Source organism: Mustela nigripes, chromosome 2 (assembly GCF_022355385.1).
Source record: "Mustela nigripes isolate SB6536 chromosome 2, MUSNIG.SB6536, whole genome shotgun sequence".
In the NCBI taxonomy this organism is placed as follows: domain Eukaryota; kingdom Metazoa; phylum Chordata; class Mammalia; order Carnivora; family Mustelidae; genus Mustela; species Mustela nigripes.
Genome location: NC_081558.1, coordinates 26,104,772 through 26,117,068, shown reverse-complemented (window position 1 = coordinate 26,117,068; position 12,297 = coordinate 26,104,772). Strand labels below are relative to the sequence as shown.

At 39.4% G+C, this 12,297-nt stretch overlaps 1 protein-coding gene across 3 annotated transcripts in view; it reads left to right on the top strand.

Annotated features, from left to right (window-relative positions):
• The first annotated feature begins 236 nt into the window (after positions 1-236).
• DENND6A (DENN domain containing 6A) overlaps positions 237-12,297 on the top strand; it is a 61,007-nt gene continuing 48,946 nt past the window's right edge. For 2 of the 3 annotated variants that reach the window (XM_059390012.1, XM_059390011.1), the window contains exon 1: positions 237-570. In XM_059390012.1, coding sequence (XP_059245995.1) covers positions 331-570 — 240 coding nt within the window. In that variant the 5' untranslated portion in view covers positions 237-330. Of the gene's footprint in view, positions 571-11,669; positions 11,750-12,297 lie in introns of all 3 variants that reach the window. The other variant, XM_059390013.1, reaches the window with a different exon arrangement.

Here is a 12,297-nt window from a genome sequence, read left to right as displayed (position 1 = left end):
GTCGTTGGACTTCGAAGAAGGGTATCGGGATTCATAAACCACTCTTGAAGAGCTTTAAGAAAAGGATGTGAGGGCCGGCTTCGAGAACACAGCCAAGCGCCCGCAAGACGACCCAACCTCTGCGCTCTGGTAAGGTGCACCAGCGCGGAGCCGGCCTCCCAGGGTCACGTGGGCCCCAGTCCCGCCCCGGCCCCGGCCCCCGCCCCGCCCCAGCCGAGTCCGTCTCCGGCGGCTGCCTCTGCGGTAGCGGCGGCTGCGCGTGCGCGGATCCGGGAGCGCTCTGCTGCGCGGTCCGCAGTGGAGGCGGCGCGTACAGCAAGGGGGCGGCGGATGGCTCTGCCGGGCCTGGCAGCCTCAGGGCCCGGCTCCCGCGGGCCGTTGGACGAGGCCTTGGCGGCAGCCGAGGACCACGGGGCGCCGGCCGTGGTGGTGGCGGCGGGAGGCACGCCGGAGGACGACGAAGAGGATGAGGGCCGCGGCCGGGGCCTGCTGCGCTGGGACGGCTTCTCGGCCTGGCTGCACTGCGTGTGTGTGGTGGGCTTCGACCTGGAGCTGGGCCAAGCCGTGGAGGTGAGGCCCGGCCGCTCCTTGCCCGCGGCGCCTCGTCCGGGTCTCCTTGCCGGGGAGGCCCCAGCAGAGCGTGTGGCCGGCGGGCCCGGACCCCGGCTGCCGCGCATCCGGGCGTGGCCGGCCGCCCCTCCGCCTGTCGGGCCGGGCTGCGGTCCATTGGCTATTCCCGTGGGAGGATCGTGGGCTGCGGCTAGGGGTGAAAAGTTCTCTCTAGGCCCCTCCTAAATACTTGCTGAGGTTCGTTTTTGTTTATTTTTGTTTTTAGCCCGGTGTCACAGGAATAACAAATGGTTAGCGGCACCGGGAGAAGGCTGCAGGCAGGATGTTGGGGACTTTTTTGAAGACGAGAACAATGCCCCTGACATATGGTGAACTATAATAACCAAGCCTCACACAACCAACTTTGTAGACTCCTTGACCGTTTTGACCATTTCCAGTAATTCTGAGAGCATTCCCCTCAGCCTGAGCCAAAATGCTTATCTCAGCATGATTTTCTCCATTTCCTCGTTTTGTTCCTCATTTCTGTTATTTTTAAAAAATCGTTTATTCCTTGACCTTGCTTTTGAAAACAGTTGGCCTGAAAGCTGTGATCAAGATTAACATAGTTCATAGTTCATCTTGCTTGTGAATCATTCAAGTTTTCCATCTTATGGTGTCTTATTGAAAGGCCTTCGAATGTTATTTATTCTTGACATTGTTTAGGGTCCCTTTTGTAGCATAAGACATGGCTTGTCATTGTATCCAAGGAAAACCTTATTAGAAGGAGGTATGTTTAGAAAATTTTTGTCTGTTTGTTTTGGTGATGATGATAGATTTTAATGAACCACCTCATTCAGACTTTAGTGGCATGAGTTAGCTATGAAAATGGGCTTGGGAGGTTTTTCTTAAAGCAAAACTACTGCTTTTGTATTCAACATGTCTTCTCTGTTTTATCATTATGCAGTTCAGTACACATTAGGTTTCCACTAAGATGTAGGCCTTTTGGTGGTTGCTGCGCATACAAATATGAACAAAACGCTTTAACCTGTATTTGTAGATGTAGACTGCAATTTAGAGGGGAACCAAGAATTAATCACGGAAGAAGATAGGGCCAAATCCCATGCTTGGTACATTAGTGGTGTTCCATATGTACTTGATGGAATGAGTGAATACATGAGCAATTCTTTATCTTGTTGAGACAAACAACAGTTTCCAAAGACTTTGAATTAGAGATTTATAAGTCATCTTTCATTTACATTGACATGTTAACTTGAAGTTATATATGTAGTAAAATACAGTTTAACCGTAAACTTAGGAGTGGGTTGTTGTAGTTGATTGTATTTTAAAGTAGCTGAAGGAGATCTTTGTGGACTCTAATCATTTGGGACATTATTTATAAGCCTGTTCTTCAGACCAGATAGACAGTATTTAGATAATGGAGATGCTACAAAAATGTGAATCATTAAAGGACTTATTTTGAATTTCATTTCCCATGGGATATGGTACTGAACAGTTTTCTTTAGGTCAGTAGTTCTTAACTTTTTTTTATTCTGGATCTTTTAAAAAAATATAAACTCCGTTATAAAAATGCTTACTAATACAAAATTAAGTATATACTTCTGTGGACTATCTGGTGGTCATCTGTGGATCTTCTGTTCCACTGTTTCCAGATTAAGAATCACTGATTTTAGAAGGCGTTGAATGAGGGTGGGGAAGATTCCCTAATAAAGGGTCCAAAGAAAGATAAACACATTAAATGGGTTGCAACATAATTTTGTTTCATTTTTATGAGAAATGTAGAATATTATACCTTGCCACTTTTAAGAGAAGAAAAAGGAACACAAATTAGTAATGAATATAATGAAATAGTTAAAAAAATGTATTTCATTTTTGTATTATGGCTCTATCCAGGCCAAAATGGACAGGTGGGGTGGCTGTAATGGGAAAAGAAGGTGGTGAACATAGACTTGTGTTGGGAAAGTGACATACAGTAGCTCCAGCCATAATTCCTATAATGCACAACTATAGAGACTCAAAAGGGAAATTAATTAAAGAATAGGTAAAAACTAAATTTGGACTAAAATATCCTAGAAGATACCTGTGCTATCACCGTCTTTGAATTTTAGGGTTGAAGGAGATGTAAGACTCCGTTGTGCCATCACAGAAAGTACCATTTGTAAATTTTAAACAAATGCATGAACAGCACCACTTGGTTAAGCTTAAATCCTTATCAGAGACAGTATAATATATCAGTCAAGAACTGAGACTCCAGAGCTGGACTGCCTAGATTTGAGTCTGTGACTTTGGGCATATTACTACACTTGACTCACACTACCTCTGTAACAGTACCTGCATCAGAGCACTGCTGGGAGAATTAGAGGAATTAATGGTGAAATGTTGGGAACAATACCTGTGACTTACGACCTATGTAAGTCTGTGTTTGGGAAGTATTGAAATTCCCTTTTCATTTTCAGTGGAGAAAATCCTTAACTTGCTTTGTAAAGGCAAGACTTTTGAACCTTAATTTTCTCACTAGTAAAATGAAGTTGTGTTAGTATAATCAGTACTTTTTAAAATTTTTTAAACAGGGAAATTTTTTTCCCTGTCTAAATAAAAATCTAATATGGGACCTCAATGGCTAACCTGGTTGAGATGGGGTCCCTGTGTGTGTGTGTGTGTGTGTGTGTGTGTGTGTGTGTGTATTTGGTTGCAGACAATGGAAACTAAGCTATAGCTCAAGCAGAGAAGGAAACTTGCTGAACAGCATAGAGTTTTCAAGATATTCAATGCACAAAACTGTTGGGGCTTCATAAAATGACTCGTGCTCATAACTTGGAAGCCTCTTGCTTATGCTTTTGTTTTTGGGATTTTGTTCATGCTTCATGCTCTCTGCAACTTATTTCCTTGGCTTCTATAATCTTTATGGTGGAGAAATTGCCTTTTTCAGTCACTTCAATGAAGAGAGATGCCAGAGGAAGGTACTCAGGCCTGGTTTAGGGCAAACAATCAGCTGAAGACTGTGTGGTTAGAGGAGTGGTCCATTTTGCATAAAATGTCTGTTGGGCCCTGTCCTTGGTAAAGGGGACAATGAACAGTATCTTTTAAGTTGGAAAGAAACTATAAAAGGTGTTGACTATAGGAGGTGTGCTCAGCTTCTTCCTTCTTCTATGGTGACCCTAGAGCGTCACCATAGAATCCACGTGACCTCTGGAACGCAGTTTCAAATCCTCTGGATTTTTATAAACTCTAAGTTACTTCCAGCTCTAAAATTACCTGATTATATAGTAAAGCCTTAATTATCTGAATTCAGAATTGCCTCATTTATTCAAGTTTTTTCTCCCTGATTGAGTAATAATATGCTCATTGTTGAAAACTTGGCAAGAAAGAAAATTATAAACATTAGAAGACATCACTCATAATTATACCAAGAAACAAGTGCTATTAATAGTTGATATTTTCATTAATGCTTTTTTTTTTACATAATTCATATCTGTCAAGAATTAATTTGATTGTTAGGAACAGAAACGCTCTCAAATAAATTTAAGAAAAAAGATTGATTATAAGGATTCTCTTGGAACCCAGTTGCAGGAAGCTGGAATGAACCTCATGGGATTTGGAAAGCCTCAGGCATTTTGCCTTTGTTTCTCCGGAGCTGTGTGGTCTTTTGTCTCTGCTTCTCTTTGCCAGTCTGTTCCATTCTTTGTGCGGAGACTGGTTTCTTTTGCAAGGGTCTCAGTTTCTGCTCCTCAGCTTCTCTTGATTTTGGATTATTGTGATACTGATTTTAGCCAAACTACTTTTATATTCTGGAACCAGGCTGAAGCTCAATTCAAATACTAGAATATCTGATTGGCCCAGCATGGGTCAGGTGCTCCCTTTTGTTCAGTCATCTGTTAGGAAACCGCGTTTCAGTGACCATAGTGGCTACTTGTAAAAGGAGGAGGGGACACTTCCAAAGCATGGGATGGGCAGCAATACCATAAACAGATTTACTATCAGAGTCTGCTTTTTTGTTGTTGTTTTTTTTTTTAAGATTTTATTTATTTATTTATTTGCCAGAGAGAAAGAAAGAGAGCACAAGCAGAGGGAGTGGCAGGCAGAGAGAGAAGCAGGCTCACCACTGAGCAAGGAGCCCAACTTGGAACTCATCCCAGGACCCTGGGATCATGACCTGAGCCAAAGGCAGACACTTACCCAACTGAGCCACCCAGCAGAGCCCAGAGCCTGCTTTTATTGATAAACATTTACCAGATTTACCAGATCATTAAAGACTCTTTATTAGTACAGTTTTATGGAACATAATTTATTTAACCATTTTTCTTAATTTGGATATTTAGTGGTTTTCTTTTATCTTCACAGTGTAGAGAATTATTTGCTACCTGTACACACATTTTAGAAATGTTTTGAATTTCTGAGCACCTTTAAAGATTTATTTATTGATTGATTGATTTTATTTGAGAGAGTTGAGGGGGTTGGAGAGAGGGGAGGAGCAGAAGGAGAGGGACAAGCAGACTGCACTAAGTGTAAAGCCTGACTTGGGGCTCTATCCCACCGCCCTGAGATGATGACCTGAGCCAAAATCAAAGAATTGGACTCTTAACTGAGTGAGCCACCCCACTTGATTGATTGATTGATTGATTTGAGAGAGAAAGGGAGAGGAATTTTTGAGAGCCTTTAAATCACATGAACTATACAGTGGAGAGTTTTTATCAAGAAAGGAGGCTATCTTTTGTCAAATGCAGAGTCATCTGGTTCTTGTCTTTTATTAGTGTGGTGTGTCACATTGATTTGCAGCCCAGGAATAAATCACACTTGGTCATGGTGAATAATCCTTGTAATGTACTGGTGTTGGGCATTAAGGAGGGTACTGAAACTAATGAGCACTGGGTGTTGTATGCAACTGATGAATCACTAAATTCCACCTCTGAAACTAAAAAAAAAAAAAGAAAGAAAAGAAGATTATATAATTCGTTAAATAACACTGCTCTAAACTAAGAAAAAAAATCATATGAACTTACAGAGTGTCCTAGGAAGTTGACATTTCTCTAATGTGTAATGTGAGGTCACCTCCTGAACCTCTCTAGTCCTTGATTTTATAAGAATTGAGGCATCATTAGTAGCTTTTCCTCCTTGAAGTCTTTATCAACTTAACAACTCTTTGGACAATTTCAGTCCAAAATTGAGGTTTGGGAGCATCCAGTTTAAAAGGGAGAGAAACAACCCTTCACACAATTGCCTTCCTCTTTCTCAAAAAAATAAACAAAATAAAAATAAATGATAAATTTTTTTAAAAATTAGTTTTTTTTTCATTAAATTTTTTTACAAAAGGGAGAGAGCATCTGGGTGGCTCAGTTAAGCATCCAACTCTTGATTTCAGCTCAGGTCATTACCTCAGGATGGTGGGATGGAGCTCCCAAGTTGCGCTGCTCACTCAGTGCGGAGTCTGCTTGTCCCTCCCCCTCTAGTAAAGAGAGCACAAGCTGTTGGGTTTTGAACATCTGGTTGTCTGATTTTTGGCCAGTTTCTTCAATTTTCTGAGTCTCACAGTTTCTTCAATTTTCTGAGTCTCATTTCCCTCAACTATAAAGCAGAAAAATAATACCCTAAGAGTGTTGTTGGAGGTACTAAGAATGAGAATGCATTTAAGAATTAATGCCTGTCCTTTAATGTTTGCCCAAATGTTCCTCCCGTATTATAGTTAGTGTCCTTGCACGTTCAGTAATCAGTGTAGGACTGCTCTTGGTTATTTTCTTACTCTTACTATTTTACCTTAAATTGATTTTTTAAAAAAACCCCACAGTTTTAGACGTGAATCCCAAGTATTTAAAGTACTTCCTGGGAGGACAACTGGCTGGCTCAGTCATAAGAGTATGCAACTCTTGATCATGGCCTTGTGAGTTTGATCCCCATGTTGGGTGTAGAGATTACCAAAAAAGAAAAAAAAAATGGGGCGCCTGGGTGGCTCAGTCCATTAAGCGTCTGCCTTCTGCTCTGTCATGATCCCAGGTCCAACCCCACGTTGGGCTCCCTGCTCAGTGGGGTGCCTGCTTCTCCCTCTCCCTGCTGCTCCCCCTGCTTGTACTCTCTGCCATTTAAATAAAATCTTTAAAAAATATATATATATGTATAATGAAAAATCAAAGTTAAAAATAAAACAGTTCCTGGAAATCAAGTCTATAAGGTTTCATTTGCTGATAATCTATGACATAGCCTATTTGTGTGTACATATAGATTGTATTCCACCTCTTGCTGAAGATAATTTGAACCCAATGAAATAATCTGTAAAAAGCAGGACAGTTGATCATTAATATATTGTGTGAGTCCTGATTTCATTTGGATTACTGATCTCAGCCTTCCTCTGCCCCCATACACACTTTGTTTATTTATTTATTTGAAAAAACCTAGAGAGAGAACACGGAGGAAGAGGGAGAAGATGACTCCCTGCTGAGCAGAGAGCCTGACCCAAGCTTGATCCCAGGAACCCTAGATCATGACCAAGCCAAAGGCAGATGCCTAACCAACTGAGCCACCCAGGTGCCCCACAGTTTTTTAAAAATAAAAAACAAAAAAGCTCCAAATTGGAGATAAAGCTCTGCTATGGGGTGAAGGCAAACTTCTGTACTATTTTTAAAAGAGCAGTTAGAATTTACTCCCCTTTCTTTTTCACTTCTGCTTCTTGCCTCTTCCTTTTTATCCCCTAGCAGGGTGGAGCCTGAGGTATTCACTATAGTGTTCTTTATCTTAGCAAAGTTTGTTTATTTTTTTGAGAAGGGTGAAGACGGTTCTGTGAAGGGTTGTGTCTTTCCCTCAGACTGGGTGCTCTATAACCCCAGTATTTGCTCCTCTGCAAGTTTACTGTTTTAATCAAAACAGGTGTTTGGTGTAACTGTTGCTGGACCGTCCCATCGAACTGTCTATTCAGCAGATGCTTACTGGGCAGCTACCATATCCAGACACAGTTGTGTTTTGGAGATAAAGCTTTGATGAAGCCTCCCTTCATTGAGCTTCCAGTCTAGCATGGACGGTAGGCCATTAAACAGTGAGGGTTATAATAGGAGGGTTTGCAGATGCTAATAATGGCCTTTAAATTTCCTTGTGAACTTGTAGCACTTCATAGTAGCTTGATGTAGTTTTGTGGTTTGAGAGTTGAAGTTTGAGTAATCTCCTGAGCTTAGGCTCCCAGATAGTACAAGGGCTTCTTCAGTGCTACTGATCTCTGGTTCTGTTATGAAATTATATAATCCCAGTATGGAGGAATCTGGGATGTTCCTCCCTCCAGTTCACAAGTGCTTTATGTTTTCTGTATTTACTATGATGAATGATGTGAAAAATGGACAATTGTATCTAAACTTTACTCTTATTAGAGAAAAATGCTTCATGGTCCATTCCATGTTCAAAGTGACCATGTTTTCTAGTAATATAATTTAGTTTAGTTCTTGAGTGAGCTGGAACCTTAGACTGAGGTCCAGTCTGTTCTGACACTGTGATGTCAGGCTGTTTTTTCCCACTCCTTGAAATAAGTAGACATTTTTTTTTTTAAAGATTTTATTTATTTATTTGACAGACAGAGATCACAAGTAGGCAGAGAGGCAGGCATAGAGAGAGAGGAGGAAGCAGGCTCCCCACTGAGCAGAGAGCCCGATGCGGGGCTCGATCCCAGGACCCTGGGATCATGACCTGAGCCGAAGGCAGAGGTTTAACCCACTGAGCCACCCAGGCACCCCCTGAGTTTGGTAAATTTTCATAAAGTGAGCATATAATTTCACTACTCTGGAGATCAAGAAACAGAATGTTATCACTGCCCCCAGAAATTTCCCTTATGTCTTCTTTCAGTCATGAGCCATTGCCCCATCCCCCCAGACCCTGGCAACCACTCATCTACTTTCTCTATGGATTCTCCTGTTCTATACATTTCATATGAATGAAATCATAATTTCATTTTGCATTTTTTTCTCTGGCTTCTTTCACTTAGTATAATATTTTCAGAGTTCATCCATGTTGTAGTATATGTCAGTACTTCATTCCTTTTTATGACTGAATTTTATATATTAAAAGGAAATATGACATTTTGCTTATCCATTCATCATTTGATGAAAATTTTGCTTTTTTTTCTACTTTTTGGGTATTATGAATAATGCTGCTATGAACATTTGTTTTAAGTTTTTGTGTGAACATATGTTTTCACTTGTCTTGGAATGAAATTGCTATGTAATAAGGTAATTATGTTTACTTTTTTGAGAAACTACTAAGCTGTTTTCCAGGGTGGCTGTATTTTCACATTTATTTTAGTAATGTGTGAGGGTTCTAATTTCCCCATATCTTGTCAGCACTAATTCTTGTCTGTCTTTTTGATTACAGCTGTCCTAGTGGATATGAGATGGTATCTTATTATAATTTTATTTGCATTTTCCCTAATGACTAATGGTGCCAAGTGGCTTTTCATATGCTTATTGGCCTTTTGTATATCTTTTTGGAGAAATGTCTAATCAAATCCTTTACCCATTTAAACATTGGGTCACTTGACTTTTTTATTGAATTGTGAGAATTCTTTATATATTCTGTACCTTAGACCCTCATCAAATACATGATTTGCAAATAGTTCCTTCCATTCTGTGGATTGTCTTCATCTTCTTGGTAGTGTTCTTTGAAACACAAAAGTTTTAAATTTTGATGAAGTTCAGTTTCTGTTTTCTTTGGTTGCTTGTGCTTTGATTATATCTAAGAAGCTATTGGCTAATCCACAGCTATAAAGATTTATTCCTGTGTTTTCTTATAAGATATTTGTAGTTTTAACTCTTACATTTAGGTCTTTAATCCACTCTGGGTTAGTTTTTGTATATGATATGAAGTAGAAGTGTTACTTTTTTTAAAACTTCATTTTGATATAATTTTTGGCTTACATGGAGTTATATAAGTATTTAGATTTCTCTGAAGTTAACATTTTATATAAACATAGTATAATAATCAAGACAAAGAATTTAACATTGGCATGATACAATTTACTAAACAGAGTTTATTGGGAGTCATCAGTTTTTCTACTAATGTGCTTTATCTGTTTCAAGATCCAATCCAGTTCTCTACATTGTATGTAGGTATTATAACTCCATAGTCCTCTTCTGTCTGTGGAGCTTCTCAATCTTTCCTTGTCTCTCAAGACCTTGATTCTTTGGAGTACTGTTCATATAGTTTATAGTCTACCTTTAAATTTTGTTTTTTTTCTAGTGTGTAGGTCATGATTAGTCTGAGGTTATAAATTACTGGGAAGAATACCCCAGATACGATGTGTCCTTCTCAGAACATCATCTCAAGAAGTACAGGACATTAAAATTAAAATGTCTCATTATTGGTAACTTTAACCTTGATTACTTGGTTGAGATAATGTCTGCCATGTTTATCCACTATAAAGTTCTGTTTTTGTCTTTGTAATTAATAAGTGTTTATTGTGTTAGAAATTGAACTGCACAGTATCTTGTTTTCTGAGCTTGGTCTGCTAATTCAGCATCCACAAGTGGATCTTAGCTGCAGCAATTACTATTCTGGTGTTCTAACCGTGATTTTTAAATTTTCCTTACTCCTATATTTATTAGTTAGAATTCTTTTATGAGGAAGAGTTGTCCCTTTTCTCTCATCCATCCCTCTATATCAGTACAGACTGAGGGATACTTATTATTTGGGTTATAATCTAATACTATCATTATTTATTTTGTTAATCAAATCATTATAGCTTTGAGCATTGGTGTCTTTTTAGGTTGGCTCCTCTGTCCTTTAATCCTGCCCCCCTCCTTTTTTTGAACACTTCTTTTTTGGCACAACAAGATGCTCCAGGATTATCTTGTATTTTTCCTGTCCCAGCCCTGTAATCTGCTACCTTCCTAAGATGCCCTGGTTCTTTTTATTTCAGAATGGTATTTAGCAATCAGCATCTCAGTGTTAGGTATACTCACTGCTACTGGGGTGTCCTTGCTTTATTTTTCATATTAAAAAGCCTTTTAAAAGATATTATGTTTAACATATCTTAAGATATTTTCCAGCCAGTTTTTAAAAATAACCAGTACATAACCAATTGAAAAATGTAGAGTTGGTTTTTGTTTTTTGTTTTTTGTTTTTTTTTTAGTTGTTTTTGTTTTTTGCCTGTAAATAGTTTCCATTTTCAGTTTGGAATGAGTATTCTTGTCTAATCTTTGAAAACATAACTTCTTAAAAAATATTTTATTTTGGGGGCACCTGGGTGGCTCACTTGGTTAAGCATCCAACTCTTGATCTCAGCTCAGGTCTTCATCTCAGGGTTGTGAATTCAAGCCCTGCATTGGGCTCCATGCTCTGTGTGGAGCCTACTTAAAAAAAAAAATTAAAAATAGATAACCAAATAAGATTTTATTTTTAAGTTATCTCTGCACCCAGTGTGAGGCCCAAACTTTCAACCCCAAGATCAAAAGTTGCACACTCCATGGACTGATAGGCAGCCAGGGTTCTTATTAGTTTTGAAATTAATCCTCTTTTTAATGATGTTTTGATGATATTTATATGTGATTAATGTTAATGTAGGAAATCAGGGCAGGCCTGGGATGGCCTGGGATGTAGTCTCGCTGGGCCTGAGATGCTAGGGTAGGGTTGTGCAATGGAAACAGACACTGAATGACATGACAACAGGCAAGCATCCATTCACAGATAACTGGGATGCATGACAGGCATGAATTTTCCCCATGTCCGAGTGGTACTAGCAGTAAGTTAACTGGTGTTCCTAATTTTCTTTCTCCTGGGACCCATAATTACTTCTGCATTGAGGTGGGAATGTTAGGATATGCAGGGGCAAGTGGCAGATAGACATACCTTTGAAGAGAATAACCTGATTTAAAAGGTTTTGTAATACTCTTTTCCAGTAGGTATATTATTATTTTTTCCCCGGGGTACATTTTTCCTATTACATCATGATGTGAGATATTTATGCTATGTTATCATTTTTAGGCCTTAATAATGATATCAAATGAAACTTACTTTTTTCTTGGCTTATTACTTGGCCATCTCTCCCTTATTTCTTATAACATGGAAGATCTTAACATAGGTAACAGAACCAGGGTGACATTAGCTGATGCTCTCTGTCCCCCTTTGATGCCTCCCAGGAATGCCAGTGGCCTGGGGGACAGAGATGCCTGGACTTGAGCTGTGGAGAGAGGAAACTTCAAGCGAGAGGCGTCTCCAGGTACTGGGGCCAATCCACAGTTGATTAATGCCTGTATAGTTATCAGGAGCTAACTGACTAAACTAACATTGATTGCCCATACTTAAATTTATACATTATTTTTTACAAGATAAATTATGTACATAGATAACCTAGTAATGGTTGCAATTTGTGCAGTTTGAGATACTTGGCAGTGGTTACTTTTTAAATTTTTCCCTGGGGAGTTTAATTGAAGTTTTAAAAATAAGTATGATTTTTTTTCTATTTTCTTTTTTTTAAAGACTTTATTTGACAGAGAGACACGGTAAGGAAGGGAATGCTAGCAGAGAGAGAGGGAGAAGCAGGATTCCCTCAAGCAGAGAGCCTGATGTGGGGCTCAATCCCAGGACTGTGGGATCATGACCTGAGCTGAAGGCAGAGGTTTAATGACTGAGCCACCCAGGTGCCCCTCTATTTTTTTATCTTCAGTACACTGTGGACATTTTCATACCTATAACATATAAAGGTACATTACTCCTTTTTGAGTATTTCATCTATTCTGAATTAGAACACTGGGCAGTCCTAATGGA